The sequence below is a fragment of the Oncorhynchus mykiss genome, chromosome Y (assembly GCF_013265735.2).
Source record: "Oncorhynchus mykiss isolate Arlee chromosome Y, USDA_OmykA_1.1, whole genome shotgun sequence".
Taxonomy (NCBI): Eukaryota; Metazoa; Chordata; class Actinopteri; order Salmoniformes; family Salmonidae; genus Oncorhynchus; species Oncorhynchus mykiss.
Genome location: NC_048593.1, coordinates 34,963,136 through 34,984,760, shown reverse-complemented (window position 1 = coordinate 34,984,760; position 21,625 = coordinate 34,963,136). Strand labels below are relative to the sequence as shown.

General features: G+C 42.8%; 1 protein-coding gene across 9 annotated transcripts; it reads left to right on the top strand.

The window, feature by feature from the left end:
- Positions 1-5,095: 5,095 nt before the first annotated feature.
- On the top strand, positions 5,096-19,632 carry LOC110510171 (putative bifunctional UDP-N-acetylglucosamine transferase and deubiquitinase ALG13). 9 transcript variants are annotated; one of them, XM_021591539.2, is made up of 24 exons: positions 5,096-5,384; positions 5,715-5,798; positions 5,900-5,950; positions 6,060-6,106; positions 6,251-6,323; positions 9,276-9,357; positions 9,699-9,867; positions 12,541-12,610; positions 12,724-12,832; positions 13,028-13,092; positions 13,184-13,284; positions 13,895-14,010; positions 14,219-14,348; positions 14,461-14,574; positions 14,732-14,888; positions 14,994-15,138; positions 15,233-15,268; positions 15,518-15,573; positions 15,749-15,826; positions 17,932-18,097; positions 18,182-18,301; positions 18,396-18,436; positions 18,546-18,729; positions 18,883-19,207. In XM_021591539.2, exons 1-24 carry the CDS (start codon positions 5,193-5,195, stop codon positions 19,146-19,148), a joined length of 2,652 nt encoding a protein of 883 aa, XP_021447214.1. In that variant the 5' UTR covers positions 5,096-5,192; the 3' UTR covers positions 19,149-19,207. The 9 variants fall into 9 exon arrangements, with proteins under 9 accessions (XP_021447214.1, XP_036824075.1, XP_021447211.1 ...); XM_036968180.1 differs by having other exon boundaries at positions 14,126-14,348; positions 14,464-14,568; positions 14,741-14,888; XM_021591536.2 differs by having other exon boundaries at positions 14,126-14,348; positions 14,464-14,574; positions 14,741-14,888.
- The last annotated feature ends 1,993 nt before the right edge of the window (positions 19,633-21,625 follow it).

The following is a 21,625-nucleotide window of genomic DNA, read 5'->3' as shown; positions in this document are numbered from 1 at the left end:
TCATGTGTGAATTGTTCCAAAAACACATGTTTTCATGTGATCACGTGATCTTATGTGAAGTTAATGTGATAACATGTGACAACATGAAAAGCAACGTGATAACATGTGAAAACGTGTGAAGCGTTCCAAAAACAAGTTTTCACATGATTTCTTATCGGAAATTTCACGTGAAAACATGTGCTTTTCCTATGTGGTTTTCCTGTAAGGGTTCAAATGCTCTCCTTATTTTAAACATAATACTTTATTCAGGTGAAAAAGGTAATTTATTGTCCGAATCTGGCAATAGTAGCCAATTCAATAAAGGAAGCCAATGACTGAGCGGGAAAAGATGGACCACTTCCAAATAATTTTGTGCCAAGGCAATCTGAAGATTAAAAACATCTCTTGAATTACAACGACACGCCACAAAATAAAATTAATGCAGTATTTTCATTAAAAGAATTCAGTCTCAAAGTGTTTCACTGTCCATTAGATAAAGGGGGAGGTAAACACGAGAAAGTACCGTGATGCTTGTTTCGGGTACAGGCTTTTAGGCAAATACACAGCATCACATCGCGGCCCCGTGCAATTCAATCACACGTCCCTCGCCGAGTGGTTGGTGAAGCAGCATACCAATGGGGGAATCTGGGGAAAAGTGTTTGAAGCTGCCGAAAGAATAATTCAGTTACCCAATTTATATACTACAATTGACTTGAGTTAAGAAAAATGAATACAACCACATAAGACAATCACGTATTTTTTGGAAGCCTCTTTTAATATGTGGAGTTTTCAGATACACTTCAATATATCATTGCAACCTCAATTTAGGTTTTATTATGTTGTCAAAGTGGGCTACTTTTCAAATTGCAGATCAGATCCCTCCCAAATTTTCCGAAACTAAGGCCACATAGGAAATCAGAAACACATGTCGCGTCAGATTTATGAAAAGCCTTGAATTGAAACGTCTTCAATTGAGAACAGACGGCCATATTAACATAGTCTGGACGAGGTGGTTAATAAATACGGCTGCAAGCACCTCTCATTGCAGTATCAGATAAAGGGTTGGAAAATGCTTTAATCTGTGTGTTTTTTAATCAACCTCTTTCAAAAGATAAAAGATTTTTCAACAATTATTTAGCTTTTTTTTTGTTGCAAGTATGCATATACTACCTGCATAAGGGGTTTTCCAAACCACCTTGATAGGCCCTACAACTGAATTCACAAACAAGCCATTTAACAGAAATAAGCAGACTGATTAAACCTTTTACTTCGACATCAAAGAATGGGTTTTAATTAAGCAAATGAGTTGTTTGATAAAACTAAATTCACCGGTCTATACCACAGTTTAACTGCACTTCATCATGAGAAAGATAGGCTTTGTTTTATGATTATGAAGCGCTTTAGGCTATATATTCAAATTCAACGCCTCAATATTGAAGTCATAAAAAATAAGGGGCATACGTTTTATTGAGTTATTTTTTCTTTCTCAATTCCTGTTCTCTTATTTTGCTCACCTTGTTGCCAGATGTTCATTATCAGGGCACGGAAGGAAAAAACTGGTACCATCAAACACATTTATTAGACAAAGTAAGCCTTTGACCAGTAGGCTACGCTACAAGATGGTTTGTGTTATTAGTGCCCTCTTTATTTATTTTGTATTTTTTTATAGAAATAGACACTAATGATTTCTACATTGTTATATAAATTATGGTGCTACTAATATAGTGTCAAATGTAGGCTATACCTTAATGGTTTCCTTATCTTATGGTGTCCTTTCGAAATACGGACGAGCGCAGCAAAAGATGCTGAAAAATCACAAGTCGAACTTCGAGCTGGTCTTGAGCTCTTCTGCCACCGTTTGGATATTTCAAGCAACTACCACATTGGATTCTTCTAATCTGCGCGGTCTGGTTTCCATTGACATTTATTGTAATAAAATATTGATTTCACACAAACGTACAAAAAGCGAAATATCAACTCAAAATAAAAAATATTGACAATGTTCACGAAGTTCAGTCAAATTAACATCTAACTATATTTACTGGCTCAAACCAGAAATCCAATATGCTTTGGATGGACCCAAGTAACCAGTTAAAAAATTAAACTCTCAAAAAAATTGTTTAAAAGGTTATTCATTTTAGGGAAGCTCAAACATGCAATTTTCTTGCTAAATGTATATCCATAGTATTATGGTTGAGATAAAAGATAGCCGTGTTAAAAAAAAATACTTGCGCAAAACATGATTTTTTTAGTTTAGTTTGTGACTATTCCGAAGTTTTAGCTCAAAGGACTGTACAAAACACAATATATTTCCTCTCATATCAGCTTGTTGCCTTTTAATTAGCTGGTAGTTAATAAGGCAGAGACATACTTTGAGCCCTTTAACTTGTGCAAAACAAATTCATGCATCACAGTCAATTGGTCTGCAATGTAGGTCCCATAATAAACACAATCATTACAAACTATATTTTGTATGAACTCTATCTTTAATGAGCCTTTTCAGCTCCATTTTAGTACTGCTAAGTATCATGAAGCACACAAATGAGTAGTTGATGTATGGCACACAAACAAATGTAATTAATGGCTTGGCTTTAACTACATGCACAAACCTAAATATTCTGCAGATTGCCTTTCCTTTCTCGGACTCATTGCCTGTTTTTATTCCCTGTTCTTTTCTAATGCAGCTTCCATCCCCTAACTTCCCTTGCAAAAACACAAGCCTATGTTATAAAGCTAATTGTAAAAACGCTAAGTCCTTTTGAGATACATGTTAATGTTCGTTGGCTAAATAAAAGTGCACTATGCCTTACTAGCAGTAGAATGCTGGTCTAGATCTTCTGTAGAAACGGTTCTAGAAACGCTGTTTTCTTTTCAATGTTCAATGATCTCACATCTTAAGGTGAGGGTAATTAATCTAACCATAAAGGCATACAATCAGAGTTTAGTAACTCTAGTACACATGTTTTACCCTTATAATAACCCAAAATATAAGGTTGTGTTACGCAATTTGTTGTTTCTGTTGTCGTTTCAGTCTTTGTAAACAATCAATGTGTATAGCTTAAAATACCTGGACTGTCCATCACTGCACACAGAGCACTGTCCATCACTGCACACAGAGCACTGTCCATCACTGCACACAGAGCACTGTCCATCGCTGCACACAGAGCACTGTCCATCGCTGCACACAGAGCACTGTCCATCGCTGCACACAGAGCACTGTCCATCGCTGCACACAGAGCACTGTCCATCGCTGCACACAGAGCACTGTCCATCGCTGCACACAGAGCACTGTCCATCGCTGCACACAGAGCACTGTCCATCACTGCACACAGAGCACTGTCCATCACTGCACACAGAGCACTGTCCATCACTGCACACAGAGCACTGTCCATGAGTGATTTGAATTGTCCAGTGATTTGTCCATGATTTTGAGTGCTACCCAGCACCATCCCTCAGCTTTAGGCTACTAAATAATGTGGTGGGGCTGCAACTCAGGGTTGCATCTTCAACCCCTGAGTTAAACATACTGTCTAGGCCTACACACTGATAGGCTACAATGATCAACTCATATTTCAACATTAAGTGCAGGCAACAACATTATAACTCACAATCCTGATCTAGCCTATAATCTGTATCCACTCCAGGTAAGGCTGCTGTAGGTTCCTCATCCTAGGAGGGAGAGAAGTCAGGAAGTGGAGGAAAGGGAAAAGGAAGGAAATAACGTTGGAGGCAAGACACTGTCTATTGTGATACTGTTTTCAGACTGTAAACTGTGTTGTTCTTTAAATGTACCTTGACTATATTAATATTGAGAAGGAGGAGCTTTATCATGTCATGTTTCTGTGATGCAACACTACATGACCAAAAGTTTATGGACACCTGCTCATTGTACATCTCATTCCAAAACCATGGGCATTAATATGGAGTTGATCCCCCTTTGCTGCTATAACAGCCTCCACTCTTCTAGGAAGGCGCTCCACTAGATGTTGGAACATTGCTGCTATAACAGCCTCCACTCTTCTAGGAAGGCTTTCCACTAGATGTTGGAACATTGCTGCTATAACAGCCTCCACGCTTCTAGGAAGGCTTTCCACTAGTTGTTGGAACATTGCTGCTGGGACAAAGCTTCCATTCAGCCACAAGAGCATTAGTGAGGTCGGGCATTGATGTTGGGCGATTAGTCCTGGCTCGCAGTTTGGCGTTCCAATTCATCCCAAAGGTGTTAGATGGAGTTGAGGTCAGGGCTCTGTGCAGGCCAGTCAAGTTCTTCCACACCAATCTAGACAAACCATTTCTGTACGGACCTCGCATTGTGCACAGAGGCATTGTCATGCTGAAACAGGAAAGGGCCTTCCCAAACTGTTGCCACAAAGTTGGAAGCACAAAATCATCTAGAATGTCATTGTATGCTGTAGCATTAAGACTTCCCTTCAATGGAACTATGGGGCCTAGCCTGAACCATGAAAAACAGCCCCAGACCATTATTCCCCCTCCACCAAACTTTATAGTTGGCACTATGCATTGGGGCGGGTAGCGTTCTCTTGGCATCCACCAAACCCAGATTCGCCAGATGGCGAAGCGTGATTCATCACACCAGATAAGGTGTTTCCACTGCTCCAGAGTCAAATGGCGGCAAGCTAGGCTTGTGTGTGGCTGCTCGGCTATGGAATCCCATTTCATGAAGCTCCCAATGAATAGTTATTGTGCTGACATTGCTTCCAGAGGCAGTTTGGAGTGTTGCAACTGAGGACAAACTATTTTTTACAGCACTTGGCAGTCCTTGTGTGGCCTACCACTGCTATGGAGATTGCATGGCTGTGTGCTCGATTTTATAGTCCTGTCAGCAACGGGTGTGGTTGAAATAGCCGAATCCATTAATATGAAGCGGTGTCCACATACTTCTGTATATTTGGTGTATATTCGGTTAGATTTTGGCCAGATTTTTTACAAATAATTTCCTCAGAGTCAGGTTTATCATTCGTTTCTGGCTGTGGAGTAGCCTTTTCACTAGATAAGGCATGGGAGGCTATAAACAGAATAGATGGGGGTGCAGTATTATAAAAAAAACAAGAATATAGTGTAACCAATCAAAGACAAGAATTTTCAATAAAGTTTTCAACGGTTGGCACGAATGACGGCGTTGACTCTGTAATCAGTGCTCAGTTTTAGCACCTGTTTCCTTATTCCAACTCGAAAGGAAACTTTCGAACTTCATGTTTATCTTCTACGCGGAAAGTTATGAAGCTTTGCATATTTATAGTTTTTTTATTTACAACATCCTTAAAATGCAGAAAGCCTTGAAGAAGTATTTTGTAAACATGGACGAGTATCTAGCCAGCATCGGTCTCTACAGGAAAATGATGGCACGAGACGCGTCCTGTCTATTTCGAGCTGTCTCTGAGCAGGTAGACTAGAGCAATTTAGCGAAATGTTTTATACGTCCCATTTGACGTTCAACGTTCAGAATATAATATATTACATTTATCTGACTGAATTCATGGTGTGCGAATAGGAAGTTGTCGTCTTTTTCAAAAATAAATGGTCGTTTGGGAACTCATGGGTTCATTTAGCCTGCCTGTTCATCTTCGGCTATGGTTCATTTGGCTGACTGAAATTATTGCCGAGGCCAGAGTTAAAATGTGAATTGCACAACACTATGCTCCAGGGCGCAAAGAGGAGATTGTCGAATATGAAATACAGGTGCACTATGTAATGATTGATTTCTTTCCTCCAAGATGTATTACTCTCAGAATTACCATCAAAAGATAAGGAAAGACTGTGTCACCTTCATGAGAGAGAACCGATGCAACTTTGAACCTGTAAGTTGACTTCAAAATGTTTAAGGGTAGGGACGTCCCAAGAATTCCAGATAGATTTTAAGCAATCAGTCCCAAGTCTAATGGCATGCTTTATCTCCTAGTTTGTTGAAGGGTCGTTTGAGAAGTATCTGGAACGTCTGGAGGACCCCAAGGTATGTTTATAGAACTACATGTTATAAAAGCACATTGCTCAAGCCATGGGTCAGATTCAGACCATATGAAGAAAAGGTCATGTACATACTGTTGAATGTTTTTCTCCAGGAAACCACTGGCCAAGTTGAGATAAAGGCTTTGTCGTCGTTGTACAGGTAAGTGCTGCACAATGTGTTATCAGTTAAACATCACCTGCCACATTGTACAACCTTTGTGTTGGCCGACAGGATATTGTCAAATGTGATATGGAGAATTAGATTTATGTGAATTGCAGTTTAATGTATAAGTTTGTGTGGCAGGCGGTGCTTCCTTGTATACAGGTATCCTGGGAAGCCACCAACGGAGATAACTGAAGTAGACTACATGGAGAAGGTAAGTGTGGTTATTCACTGCCCAGGCCCTGAAGCATCTTAAATGCCTGACTAATGAAGTAATTACCAGGCAAAACTGAACCAGGTTGCTAATTGAATCAGGTGTGTGGATAGGGGGTGATGTGTAATACGGAAGTATGTGGAACCCCCTTCAAATTAGTGAAGTTGACTATTTCAGCCACACCCGTTGCTGACTGGTGTATAAAGTTGAGCACCCAGCCATGCAATCTCCATAGACAAACATTGGCATTAGAATGGTCCGTACTGAAGAACTCAAGTGACTTTCAACGTGACACTGTCATAGGATGCCACCTTTCCAACAAGTCAGTTTATCAAATTTCTGCCCTGCTAGAGCCGCCCCAGTCAACTGTAAGTGCTGTTATTGAAGTGGAAACATCTAGGAGCAACAACGGTTCAGCCACAAAGTGGTAGTACACAAACACACAGAACGGGATTGCGGAGTGCTGAAGCACATGGCGTGTAAAAATCGTCTGTCCTCAGGTGCAACACTCACTAGAGTTCAAAACTGCCTCTGAAAGCAACATCGGCACTTTTCATCGGGAGCTTCGTGAAAAAGGTTGCCATGGCTGAGCGGGCGGATACAAGCCTAAGATCACCATGTGCAATGCCAAGCATCAGCTAGAGTGGTGTAAAGCTTGCGCTAATAGCGTTTCAAACGTCACTCGCTCTGTGACCTGGAGTAGTTGTTTCCCTTGCTCTGCAAGGGCTGCTGCGGCTTTTGTGGAGCGATGGGTAACGATGCTTCTAGGGTGGCTGTCAATGTGTTCCTTGTTCAAGCCCAGGTAGCGTCGGAGGGGGATGGAAGCTATACTGTTACACTGGCAATACTAAAGTGCCTATAAGAACATCCAATAGTCAAAGGTGTATATAGAATGCAAATGGTATAGAGTCCTATAAATACTATATTAACTACAACCTAAAACCCCTTACCTTGGAATATTGAAGTCTCATGTTAAAAGGAACCACCAGCTTTCATATGTTAAGTTCTGAGCAAGGAACTTAAACGTTAGCTTTTTTACATGGCACATATTGCACTTTTATTTCTCCAACACTTTGTTTTTGCATTATTTAAACCAAATCGAACACGTTTCATTATTTATTTGAGGCTAAATAGATTTTTATTGGTGTATTATATTAAGTTAAAATACATGTTCATTCAGTATTGTAATTGTCATTATTACAAATAAATTTAAAAAATCGCCCGATTAATCGGTATCTGCTTTTTTTTGTCCTCCAATCGGTATCAGCATTGAAAAAACAATCGGTCGACCTCTAGTGGAAACGTGTTTCTCTTGAGTGATGAATCACGTTTTATCTGGCAGTCCGATGGACAAATCTGGGTTTGGCGACGCCAGGAGAACCCTTACCTGCCCTAAAGTTTGGAGAAGGATTAATGGTCTGGGGCTGTTTTTAATGGATCTGGCTAGGCCCCTTAGTTCAAGTGAAAGGAAATCTTAATGCTACAGCATACGATGTTCTAAACGTTTCTGTGCTTCCAACTTTGTGGAAACAGTTTAAGGAAGGCCATTTCCCGTTTCAGCATGACAATGCCTCTGCGCAAAAAAAAAAGCGAGGTCCTTACAGAAATGGTTTGTAGAGATCTGTGTGGAGAACTTGACTAGCCTGCAAAGACCCCTGACTTCAACCCCATCAATCTTTGAATTGAAACTCCGACTCCGAGCCAGGCCTAATCGCCCAACATCAGTGCCAACTTCACTAATGCTCTTGTGGCTGACTGGAACGAGTCCCCGCAGCAATGTTCCAACATCTAGCAGAAAGCCTTCCCAGAAGAGTGGAGGCTGTTCTAGCAGCAAAGGGAGGATCATTTTAATGCCCATGATTTTGGAATGAGATGTTTGATGAGCAGGTGTCCACATACTTTTTGTAGTGTGCTTTGGTTTGTCCACTAGATGGTACTGCTCTCATTTGAGAAGACTACAGCCAAAGATGGTGTATATAAATGAAAATGGGGTTCATTCAAGCTGCTTACCATTGGAAGCAACAAAAAAAGTCAGTTCCAGTCTCGGTAACTTGGTGTGTCTCCCATAGACACCAATGCGATAGCAGCTGGGTTCGGTCTACTTCGTTCATTGAACCAGGAAAAAAAAAACAGCAAGTCATGCTTAAGTCTCTGTTACCTCTATTTCTCTCTTAGTTCGTTCTCTATTCTGTAGACCAGATGTTCCCAAACTTTTTTTGTTGTTGTCCCGTACCCCTTCAAAAATTCAACCTCTGGCTGCGTACCCCCTCTAGCACCAGCACTCTCAAATGTTTGTTTTTTTGCCATCATTGTAAGCCTGCCACACACCAACACACTATACGATACATTTATTAAGCATAAGAATGAGTGTTTGATACAACACGGCTCGTGGGAAGTGACAGCGCTTCTAATAATCATAATAATTTAGCTCTATTTAACCATTTTACATATTCACAATTTGTGATGAACAAATAAGGTTAACTCACCACAGGTTAATGAGAAGGGTGTGCTTGAAAGGATGCACATAACTCTGCAATGTTGTATTGGAGAGAGTCTGTCTCTTAAATCTTTTTCCACACAGTCTACCTGTATTTAATTTTCATGTTAGTGAGGGCTGAGAATCCACTCTCACATAGGTACCTAGTTGTAAAGGGCGTTAGTGTCTTAACAGCGCAATTTGCCAAGGCAGGATAGTCTGAGCGGAGCCCAATCCAGAAATCTGGCAATGGCTTCTGATTTTTAAATTCAATTTTCACAGAACCGCTTGTTGCAATATAAATGGACTGTTTGAAAATGTGAAGTAAAAATGTTTTTTTTAATTTGGCGTACCGCCGACGGCAGTTTGGGAATAACTGCTGTAGACAATTTGATTTGGGGGGACTCTACCATTTGATGAATGGGTAAGAGTAAAAATGTTTTACACTTCACACTTCTGCTCTCTGACTGTTGCAGATTCTGCTGTGTTGCTCCAACAATGGCCATTATGATGTTGTGTACCCCAGGAACTACCCCATCCACGCAGCTCTGTGTCAAGGTCTGTACTCTCACTCATCAGAATTCAGAAAAATCAGTGGAGGCTGGTGGGAGGAGTTATTGGAAGACTGGGTCACTGTAATGGCTAGAATGGTATAGATGGAACCGTGTCATACACGTCAAAGGTAAGGAAACCACATGTTTGACTCAATTCCATTCTAGCCATCTCAATGAGCCCGTCCTATAGCTCCTTCCACCAGCTCCACAGCAGTGGATAAATCTTCACTCTAAGTCCTATAAACTGGCTACTCATTTATTTTAGTTACTCAACATTTTAAATGATCAGTACTTTCATGTGTAGTGAATAGGAAATGTACAACCTTTTTCTCCAACTGGATCCAGCTGTGTTGTATGAGCTGCTGTACACACAAGTCCTTGGTGTTCGAGAGGCAGAGGTGCAAGGAGCCTTGGAAGGGTTCCATGGCGGAGGTCGTCGCTATAGGAACAGCCTGTCGGTGTGCAGTGAGGATGCAGGCTATGACACCCCTGAGGACAGGGGTCAGACTCTGAGGTGAAGTTGTGCTCTGCACACCACTTTTGATTTCCATAAAGCCCTCTACACTAAACCTAAGTCTTACAGTTGCTAGTTACTTGGGTCATTCCATAAAAATGAGTCCCTTTTGCATCCCTTTGATATTTTAACTTGTGCACCAATATTGAGTTTTAAAAGCCTGTTTATATTAAGTGCCCTTAATATAGACCACATGGAAAATTCAATACATACTTTTAACTAAAGACCTGGTAAAGTGCCAAAATTCAGCATTTTGACATGTCCTACTGTGTTCCCTCTGACTTCTAGGAAAATGAACACACTTCATCCCAAAATGGCCACGTTTTTAGCATCATTGTAAATCCCTAGGTATTTTTTTTGCTTTGACAGTTATTTTTTGAAGATTATTATATACATTATTTTTTTCAAAGATAGGTGTAGATCAGAATCTGGTGCGACCACCATTTGCCTCATGCAGGGTGACATTTCGTTTACGTAGAGTTGATCAGGCTGTTGATTGTGGAGTGTTGCCCCACTCGTTAATGGCTGTGCAAAGTTGCTGGATATTTCCGGGAACTGGAACACACAGTCGTACACGTCAATTGAGAGCATCCCAAACATGCTCAATGGGTGACGAGTTCGATGAGAATGCAGGCCATGGAGGAGCTGAGACATTTTCTGTAGCTTATTCCTGCCCATACCATAACCCCACCTCCACCATGGGACATTCTGTTCACAATGACATCAGCAAACCACTCGCCGTACACTGTTTTCCATCTGCCTGGTACAGTTGTAACCGGGATTCATCTGTGAAGAGAACACTTCTCCTGTGGCATTTGCCCACTGCAGTTGTTTACGACGCTGGAACTGCAGTCAGGTCAAGACCCTGGTGAGGACAACGAGCATGCAGATGAGTTTCCCTGAGACTGTTTCTGACAGTTTGTGCAGAAATTCTTCGGTTGTGCAAACCCACAGTTTAATCAGGTGGCTGGTTTCAGACGATCCCACAGCTTAAGAAGCCGGACGTGGAGGTCCTGGGCTGGCGTGGTCACGCGTAGTCTGCGGTTTGTGTGGCCGGTTGGACGTACTGCCAAATTCTCTAAAACAACGTTGGAGGCAGTTCATGGTAGAGAAATTAACTTTAAATTCTCTGGGAACAGCTCTGGTGAACATTCCTGCAGTCAGCATGCCACTGTGTGACAACACTGCAGATTTTAGTGTCCTTTTTTATATGGGCCTCCCGAGTGGCGCAGCGGTTTATGGCTCTGCACCTCAGTGTGCATCACAAAAGGTTGTGATTGGGAGTCCCGTAGGGAGATGCACAATTGGCCCTGTGTCGTTAGGGTTTGGCCGGGGTAGGCCGTCATTGTAAATAAGAATTAGTTAACGGACTTGCCTAGTTAAAGGTTTTTCAAAAATTATTATAGACCCTTTTCTGTGTTTGAAACCATTGCCGCACAAGGGCGACGCGCAATTTGTGACAGACCAAGGAGTTCTTATAGAACGGCAGCTAAAAAAACATTAAGCATATGAGAACCCCAAAAATATTTTGTAATATAACCGGAACTCTACGCTGTTGAATGGGATGGCCATGGCTTTCTTGATGCCGCCAAGAGATGCGTGCGACGTCTGTCGTGTGCTGGAAAAGGGTCTGCACCTGTGTAATGATCGTGCCACACAGGTCAGGTGGCTGGATTATCTCGGCAAAGGAGAAATGTTCACTAACGGGGATGTAAACCACATTTGAGAAATATGCTGGAAAATTTTACTTTCTGGTGTTTTGTGGTGGAAAACTGAGTGGACTGAGCGTAACACACGTTTTGTGAAGCTTTCGTTCAATTGCCTATTCCTATTCCAATTGCCTATTCCAATTGCCTATTCCTATTGCACACAAGCTTCCATTCCCTTTGTGACAAGGGGACTAATGGCTGATGTTTTAAGATGAACACATCAACCCTGTTACTTTTATTTGGCACTTAGTATTTTTTTTTTACATCTTGATGGGAAAACATGAATGTTCAATTTAGGTGAAATAATCAAACTTTCTTTTTTTTACTAAGTTACATTACCCAAAAGGCATTCATGTCGTGAAACAACTCACCTACAATATGCATAAATTCACCAAAGCACTGATCAAATACACTGAGTTTACCAAACATTAGGAACACCGTCCTAATTTTGAGTTGCACCCTTTTGCCCTCAACAGTCTCAATTCGTCGGGGCATGGACTCTACAAGGTGTCGAAGGCGTTCCACAGGGATGCTGGCCCATGTTGACTCCAATGCTTCCCACAGTTGGCTGGTTGTTCTTTGGGTGGTGGACTGTTCTTGATGCACAGGAAACTGTTGAATGGGGGGAAACCCAGCAGAATTTCAGTTCTTGATACATACCGGTGCGCCTGGCACGTACTACCATACCCCGTTCAAAGGCATCTCAATCTTTTGTCTTGCCCATTCACCCTCTGAATGGCACACATACACAATCCATGTCTCAAGGCTTAAATCCTTTGTCTCGTCCACTTCAGAATCTGTGTAGATGAAGGGGGATCATGTCTTTCACCTGGTCAGTCTGTAATGTAAAGAGCAGGTGTTCTTAATGTTTAGTACACTCTGTGTGTTTTGTAGTCATTGTATGAATTTTGTTTCAGGTTTTTGTAAAGTACTATTTTTCTACACTCTGTTTACTTTCTTGTAGGGATGATTGGGAGTTCAATGTGCACAGTCGCACAGAGGACAAAGCCCGACCTGGAGCAGAGGAAGCAAAGGTGGCAACGTTTTCTATAGCGCCTATTGTTACCACTGAGTTGTAGTTGATACAATTTTTTTGGAGGAAGACTAGATTCTAGGAACACAAATCCAGTTTCTTTCTCTTCCTAAGACTCCAGATGGACCAGCAAAACTCTCTCTCCCGTACAAGGTGCTCAAAGCACTGGATTCTGAGATGTACAGAAATGTCCAGTTTGACGTATGGCATGACAGTCGCAGAGGTATGCCCTCTTCTGTTGGGGTTTCTTGTGGAACTGCTGAATTAATAATGAGACATTAGTCATAAACGACAAGATTCACACAGAGCAGACCTTTTATCCGTGGGGTTGATATGATTATACCGTACATTCATTTCTTAATGTAGAGCAGTTGTATAATTGGGTGTTCTGGAATGGCATATAATTTCTCTGAAACAGAGATGCAGAAAACTGATTACATGGTGTTTGCTGGAAGACAGTACTTCTTGGGAGACAAGTGTCAGGTACAGTAATCCAATTTATCCACTTAATTAAGATGTATTTTTATTTTTAAATACTCCAAATGAGTAAGGGTAGCCCATGTCTTCCATGCAGGTTCGTCTAGACCCCAAAGGGAAGTATTACAATGCCTTCATTCAGGAGGTGGGCACTCACCCCAGTGCTGTGACAGTGTTCATCGAAGAGCTTGGAGAAAAGTGAGATACCTGTCCCTTTATAAAACACCCCAATTGAACTGACTTACACACAGGCACTTCTACACAGCACCCATCAATGTGTGCTTATTTTAGTTTTCTGGCACATTCTTGTATTAGAGCAGTAAGAGGAACTGCCCCTCCCTACCGTCAGGCTTTGCTCCAAATTTACACCCCAACCCGAGTACTCCGTTCTGCCACCTCTGATCTCTTGGTCCTACAAAGGCTTCTCTGTCCTGGCACCCCAATTATGGAACCAGCTTCCCCTTGAAGCAGAGTCCTTGCTCAACTTCTGACCCCCCCCCTTGCCCACAAAAGCCTTTTGTGAATTAACACTTTACTACTTTTCCCCTTACTAGCTCTGACTGCTGATAGCTACGTTATTGAGGAAAATGTGCTTACTGTATGTGGTTGTCCCACCTAGTTATCTTAAGATGAATGCACTGGAAGCCACTCTGGATAAGAGTCTGCTAGATGACTAAAATGTAAATGTACCATCCCAAATGGTTCAGTCATACGGTATGATCGATGCAGTGGTTCACCATCAAGAAGGTGCTCTTTTCAATATTAGGTTTATGAGACCTCCTCTCTATACCCCACCCACCCCTTTCAGACATCTTGTGTCTCTGACTAACTTCAAGCCTGTGAACCCTGTCCCTGCCTGGAACATCACCCCGAGCCGCAAGGGACCATCATACAGCCGGCCTGAGCAGTATCCTGGAGAGATGGGTCAGTATGCCCTTTAACCGTTAGATGGTCTTAGTAAGTTTTTAATAACAGTGAACATCGTATTGGCCTTGGACCATTGAAGACATGTACAACGGTTAGCCCTTCTGTATGTTAGATTCAGAGTTGCGGGGCCGGCGGCGTTTCTTTAAGAAACCCAGAGGGAAGGAGATGCTGATGGTGTCTGGCCTGCCTCCCCGCTTTCAATCAGGCCCTGGCGGCATACCCCCTGGGCGTGCCCCTGGCATGCATGCCCCCACACCACCACCAGAGACAATGCCCTACGAACACTATCGGCCTCATCTTCCACCCAGGCCCCCGCGAGGATATGGCCCACCCAGGTGGGTGTGCTTTACACCGCTGCTGTACTTCACCATTACTGAAGGTCATGTTCCTTACCGTTGATTATATTCTGTTGGTATCTATGCTGTTGCCAATCTGGGTTCTGTTCAGAAGTTCAGCCCGTTTCCTGAACAATCATCCCCTCGTTGGGCCGGAGATGACATACTACCCTCACTCAGGAAAACGCTGCTACCACAGCTTCGACAACTACTCATTCAGGTCACGGTAATACGCCTTTTATCGTCTTAGCGATGTCAAGCAGAATGAGCAATTTGAGCTACAGTAACTTTGGATATTACCGGTGGCCCTGCCCATAGAGAATGTAGTCATGGTTCGACATGACGTGGTGTTGTGGTTATAAAAGTATGTGTATTCATTTGAGCTCTTGCAGCCGAAGCAGGCGCCAGATCCCTGCTATCAGCAAGGAGTGCCAGTTCAGCTACGTCCCCGAGGCAGGACAGGAGGCACAGGACATGGATGGAACAATCACCTTCTATGAGATTGAGGGGGGAGATGAAACTGCCTTCCCTCCCTTGTCGGTAACTATGTAGCCAGCCCAGAAGCCCACAGGCTACAGACTTTGATAGTTGGGAGCATTAGTATTCAAGTCAACCTGCTGTCTACTTTTGTAACTGTCTCTTTAGGGACAGACTGTAGAAAATCCCATGGTTCCAGCACTCCCTACATTCTGGGTGCAGCAGGGGCCGAGCCCCATCCCCACATCTGGTAAACAGGCCATGACCTCATCAGAGGAGGACGCTGACGAGAGGAGCAATGGTGACGACCAGGGTAGGCCAGCCTGTCCAGTGACGCCGTCTTGATCACAAAAAATGTATTTGTTTTTGAGTTGGAATGTAAATGGTAAATCCTTGGTGTGTCTCAGGTGAATATTCAGAGGAGTACATCTATACTGGTGAAGGTGAGTGTGTTGACATCACCTACTTGTGAGGTTTCTGTGAAGAGCTGGTAGGACAGTCCTTGGCCACCATTTTATTATATGCTGTTCTGAAGATGCATTTTCAACAGATTTCCATTAGGTAAAGTCAAATTGGGCTATTCCATTTCCCAACGGATTCTGCCATTTGGTAACAGTCAAGGCTCACAATTTGAAGACCCTTTGTACAATATGGATACACGTTCACAATTGTCTTGTTAAATCATCTTGCAGACACAGGGTTCCAGAGCCCATCAGTGTACGCTGCGGCAGAGTCCACTGCCAACCTGGTACTCTTCACTTGCTTTTTTGTTGAAACTTTTAATAACTATAGTGAAAGTATAGTTTCACATGTGGGATGATTAGATGTATTGTATAATTTCCCATGTCAATTTACTTGCTTTTTATTGGGGTTGATTGGTTTGATTGCATTCCTGTCTCCATTTGTTTTGCCTGTCTTTACAGACCATTGAAGAGGGAGGATCTCGTGCTGGCTCACCACAAGAGGGCATGGCTAGTTATAGCTACACTCAGTCACAGCAGGTACTAGAAGCTTTAAAATCTGCTTTACCCAACTCCTCAATTGTCACATTTTGTCAGAAAAAAACATCAGGTTTTAAGTTTACTCAAACTGTAGAATGTTCATTTTCTTTGGACAAAAGTTACTTGTATGGCTTGACTTTTTAGGTGAGTATTCAGACCCTTTGCTGTGGGACTCATTTGTGCGGTGCATCCTGTTTCCATTGATCATCCTTAAAATATTGCTATAACTTGATTGAAGTCCACCTATTGTAAATGCAATTGTTTGGAAATTATTTGGAAAGGCACACCTCTATATAAGGTCCCACAGTTGACAGTGCATGTCAGAGCAAAAACCAAGCCATGGGGTCCAGGTTTGTGTTGAGGCACAGATGTGAAGGCTACCAAAAAAATGTCTGCAGCATTGAAGGTCCTCAAGAACAGTGACCTCCATTCTTCAATGGAAGAAGTTTAGAACCACCAAGACTCTTCCAAGAGCTGGCTGCCTGGCCAAACGGAGCAATTGGGGGAGAAGAGTCTTGGTCAGAGAGGTAACCAAGAACTTCATAGTCAATGACGAAGCTCCAGAGTTCTTCTGCAGAGATGGGAGAACCTTTCAGAAGAACCACCATCTATGCAGCACTCCACCAATCAGGCCTTTATGGTAGAGTGGCCATACGGAAGCCACTCCTCAGTAAAAGGCACATGACGACAGCCCGCTAAAGGACTCTCAGACCATGAGAAACAAGATTTTCTGGTCTGATGAAACCAAAATTGAACTCTTTGGCCTGAATGCCAAGTTTCACATTTGCAAAAATGTCTAAACAGCTTTTGCTTTGTCCATTAATTTTCTACATTGTAGAATAGTCAAGACATCAACTATGAAATAACACATATGGAATCATGTAACCAAAAAAGTTTTAAACAAATCTAAATATATTTTTTATAGGTGAGATTCTTCAAAGTAGCCACCATTTGCCTTGACGTCTTTGCCTACTCTTCCTGAGGTAGTCACCTGGAATGCATTTCAATTAACAGGTGTGCCTTAAGTTAATTTGTGGAATTTCTTTCCTTTGTTTGAGGTAATCCGTTGTTGTGACAAGGTAGTGGTGGTATACAGAAGAGAGCCCTATTTGGTAAAAGACCAAGTCATATTATGGCATGAACAGCTCAAATAAACAGAAATGAAGTTCAGTCAATCCAGAAAATGTCAAGAACTTTCAGATTTTCAAGTGCAGTCGCCAAACCAAGCTCTATGATGACACTGGCTCTCATGAGGACCACCACAGGAAAGGAAGAACCAGAGTTACCTCTGCTGCAGAGAATAACTTAATTCTAGTTAACTGCACCTCAGATTGCAGCCTAAATAAATGCTTCAGAGTTCCAGTAACACACATCTCAACATCAACTGTTCAGAGGAGACTGCGTGAATCAGTTTTGTGAGATGCAGAGTAGGTGAACGGCTGATATCTGCATGTGTGGTTCCCACAGTGAAGCATGGAGGAAGAGGTGTGGGGGATGCTTTGCTGTTGACTTTAAAAAAAATAAAAAAAAAATGTTAATTTAGAATTCAAGGCACACTTAACCAGCATGGCTACCACAGCATTCTGCAGTGGTATGCCATCCCATCTGGTTTGTGGTCCTTACAGACATCCAGGCTGTGTAACGGCTATTTGACCAAGAAGGGGAGTGCCGCATCAGATTACCTGGCCTCCACAATCACCCGACCTCAACCCAATGGAATGAATTGGACCGCAGAGTGAAGGTAAAGCAGCCAACATCTGCTCAGCATATGTGGGAACTACTTCAAGACTGTTGAAAGCATTCCAGGTGAATGCCAAGTGTGCAAAGCTGTCAAGGCAAAGGGTGGCTACTTTGAAGAATCTCCCAAAAATATCTATATATATTGCGATGCGCAAGATTTCACTCTGCCAAACAGTTCGCTTCACACTCTTAGTAGTAGTAGCCGCGGGATCAAAACAGCCAACGTTAACCTCATGCTCTTAGTTGCGTAACTTGACCACCTAGCCTGTTTTACTTTGCATCTACGTCATGTGGCTGACTCTATTTTTATTTTATTTTTTAAGCACCTTTGTCAATTGTAGTCAGATTTAGTTTTGTTTCCTCAGGTGGTGGTGAAGTCAGCAGTCATGCCTGCACAGGCTTTAACCACAGCCCCAGCAACTATCTTCACCTCTTCCTCTAGCAGCTCTCAGACCCTTCCAGCACCAATTGCTTCACCCTCAAACTATCCTCAAGGGGCTCCCATGCCCCCACACGCAATGGGCAGACAAGGTACCCACTCTAAGGGTGATGGTCAGACCAAAGGAGTTGTTAAGCCCTAATACCTAACTGATGCCTATTTTCTCTTGTTTGTAGTTTCATCCATTCAGGTTCCTCCTTCCTCTCCCTGGTTTGTGAATGAGATGGGGGAAGCGGTCAGCACCATACCCCCTCCACCTTACTCCTATGACCCCAACGGCAACGACCTTCCACGAGGTTAGACATGCTTCCCCATGGCACGGGTTTAAATTCAACTTCTTATGGTTGACTTTGAAGATGTGACGGTAACTAAATGTTTTTCTCTCTGTAGATGGCAAGGTCCTCCAATATTACTTTAATTTAGGAGTCCAAGTAAGTGATTATAGTATGTATGGGTGAAAAGTTACTTGGCATGAGACACTAGACATGTCTTTGAATGAAAACAACCTGTACCTTTTGATTTCTATCCATGTTGAAACAGTGGTACCAGCAGAGCTATTGGCATTCCATGGTACAGATGCAGCAGGCGTATCAGCAGCCTAATGCCGAGCAACAGTTCCAGTCCTACTCCGGAGCCCCCCCTCCCTCTGATCACACAGTCCCCCAGTCCTACCCAGAGACTGGGAGAGCAGGGCCTGATGGCCAGGGAGATGTTCTTGCCAATGGTCAGCGTCACCCCTCTGCCTCCAGACCTCATTATGAAATGGCACATCTGCATTGAGCAAGATCTTCAGTGTCACAATCTTACGACCTCAAGTATTACATGTGACTTATTTTCTTACCTTGGTTCTCACCCACCACCTTTTCCTTCCTACCAGGCACCCCCCTGCCCATGGACCCTCCCTCAGCAGGAGCCCCAGGCACAGTGTTCTACCCCTTGGTTCAGGACCAGTGCAGCCAACCCCCCCTCCACACCTATGAGCCTTATGTTCCGATGCTCTCTGCCACCTACCATTACCTCACACCCTGGAACTCAGGCCCTGCCCAACCACATGTGCACGCATCCTACTGCCCCTCCAATCACCCAGTCAACTATGTCACTGCACCCACACACCCAGGGCACTTTATTCCTCCCAGCATGTAACCAAGCACTGGGGGAGGGAGGTGGGCCCCTCTAACTACCCACATTCACCATATTGTCACCCTATGTCATGTGTAACGTTTGTTCCACTTTTCTTCTTTTGAAGTTTGCATGTTTTTCAAGTTTGCTAGTCAGTGGCTGTCTGAAATGGCATCCTATTCAAAAGTAGTGCACTATGTTGGGCAGTGGTTCCCATCCTTTTTCAGTTACTGTACTACCAACTGAATTTTGCCCTGAACTACCTCATGTGCATTTTACCTGTAGGACAATGGTCTCATGAGTCTTCTCAAGTACCCCCAGAGGTACTATTACCCCAGTTTGTGTACCACTGATGTAGGGAATAGTGCGCCCTTGGAAAAGTGGTGCACTATATAGGGAATAGGGGTCCATTTCAGACACCCGCTGATCCAGTGTTTACAGAATGTTTAATACATTATTTTCATGTTTAATTAATAAAAAGTTTCGTTTCCCAGAAGTCATAAACTTATCATTTGAGCTGTCCTTTTTAGAGCAGGGCTCTCAACCCTGTTCCTGGAGCACTTCCCCCCCCTCTCTAGGTTTTTGTGCCAACTGTAAACTCTGAGATTCCTGGAAGACTGGACAATCAAAATAAGTCTTAATGTTTAACATTAATGCTTCCCACAGTTGTGTCAAGTCGTCTGGATATCTTTGGGTGGTGGGCCATTCTTGATACACACAGGAAACTGTTGCGCGTGGAAAACCCCAGCAGCGTTGCACTTCTTGACAAACCAAGCCTGGCACCTACCATACCCTGTTCAAAAGCGCAAATATTTTGTCTTGCCCATTCACCCTCTGAATGACACACACAATCCATGTCTCAAGGCTGAAAAAAATGCTTCTGTAATCTCTCCCCTTCATCTACAATGATTTGAAGTGGATTTATCAAGTGGATTTATCAAGAAATCATAGCTTTCACTTGGTCTGCTCTTTCCATGACAGACTGGTGTTCTCAATGTTGTACACTAAGTGTATAGTTTCATAAACCTTAGTATCACACTGCAAAAATCTTAATCTTGAGTGATTTAAATGCACTTTTTTTGTTTTCTTTCCAAGCTAAATTATCTACATTTGGCAGATCATTTTGCTTGTTTTAGCCTAAATTTAACCTTATTTCAAGATAATTTACCTTCCAAATATCTTAAGCTTTAATATTGATACACTAAATTATCAAACTCAGCAATAAAAAAATGACCTCACTGTCAACTTAAGTTTGCTGAAAATAAATGTGTAAATATTTGTATGAACATAAGATTCAACAACTGAGACAAACAGAACAAGTTCCACAGATGTGACTAACTGGGGGAGGGTCAAAAGTAACAGTCAGTATCTGGTGTGGCCACCAGCTGCATTAAGTACCTCATGAACTACACCAGATTTGCCATTTCTTGCTGTGAGATGTTACCCCACTCTTCCACCTAGGCACCTGAAAGTTCACAGACATTTCTGGGGGGAATGCCCTCACCCACTAACAGGTCACAGACGTGCTCAATGGGATTGAGATCCGGGCTCTTTGCTGGTCATGGCAGAACAATGACATTCCTGTCTTGCAGGATATCACGAACAGAACAGGCAGTATGGCTGGTGGCATTGTCATGCTGGAGGGTCATGTCAGGATGAGTCAGCAGGAAGGGTACCACATGAGGATGTCTTCCCTGTAATGCACAGCATTGATAGCCAGCAATGACAACAAGCTCAGTCTGATGATGCTGTGACACACCGCCCCAGACCATGATGGACCCTCCACCTCCAAATCGATCCCGCTCCAGAGTACAGCCCTCGGTGTAACACTCATTCTTTTGACGATAAACTCGAATCCAACCATCGAGACTGGTGAGACAAAACCACGACTCGTCAGTGAAGAGCACTTTTTGCCAGTCCTGTCTGGTTCGGCGACGGTGGGGTTGTGCCCATAGGCAACGTTGTTGCCGGTGATGTCTGAGGACCTGCCTTACTACAAGCCCTCAGTCCAGACTCTCTCAGCCTGTCCGTCCTGTAGCGCTGTCTTAGGCGTCTCACAGTACGGACATTGCAATTTATTGCTCTGGCCACATCTGCAGTCCTCATGCTTCCTTCACACCTAAGGCATGTTCACGCAGATGAACAGGGACTCTGGGTATCTTTCTTTTGGTGTTTTTCAGTCAATAGAAGGGCCTCTAGTTGTTCTAAGCTTTCATAACTGTGACCTTAATTGCCTACTGTCTGTAAGCTGTTAGTGTCTTAACGAGCGTTCCACAGGTTCATTGTTTATGGTTCATTGAACAAGCATGGGAAACCGTGTTTAAACCATTTATGATATGAAGTCATTTGGATTTTTACAAATTCTTTGAAAGACAGGGTCTTTTTTTGCTGAGTTTATTAAAGATTATAGTCATATTTATCAGTCATTAAGATATTTGGGCTTGCTGAGCTGCAAGTTCTATGATGTAAACTCGGATACAAGAGGAATTTCATTTTTACGT

Bases quoted from the DNA above. Each gene is read 5' to 3' on its own strand.
- LOC110510171 (XM_021591532.2), top strand. From the start codon at position 5,193: ATGTTTATCTTCTACGCGGAAAGTTATGAAGCTTTGCATATTTATAGT. The intron at 18,098-18,181 runs GTACCCACTCTA...TCTTGTTTGTAG, and splicing joins ACACGCAATGGGCAGACAAG to TTTCATCCATTCAGGTTCCT. The intron at 18,730-18,882 runs GTCAGCGTCACC...CCTTCCTACCAG, and splicing joins GGGAGATGTTCTTGCCAATG to GCACCCCCCTGCCCATGGAC.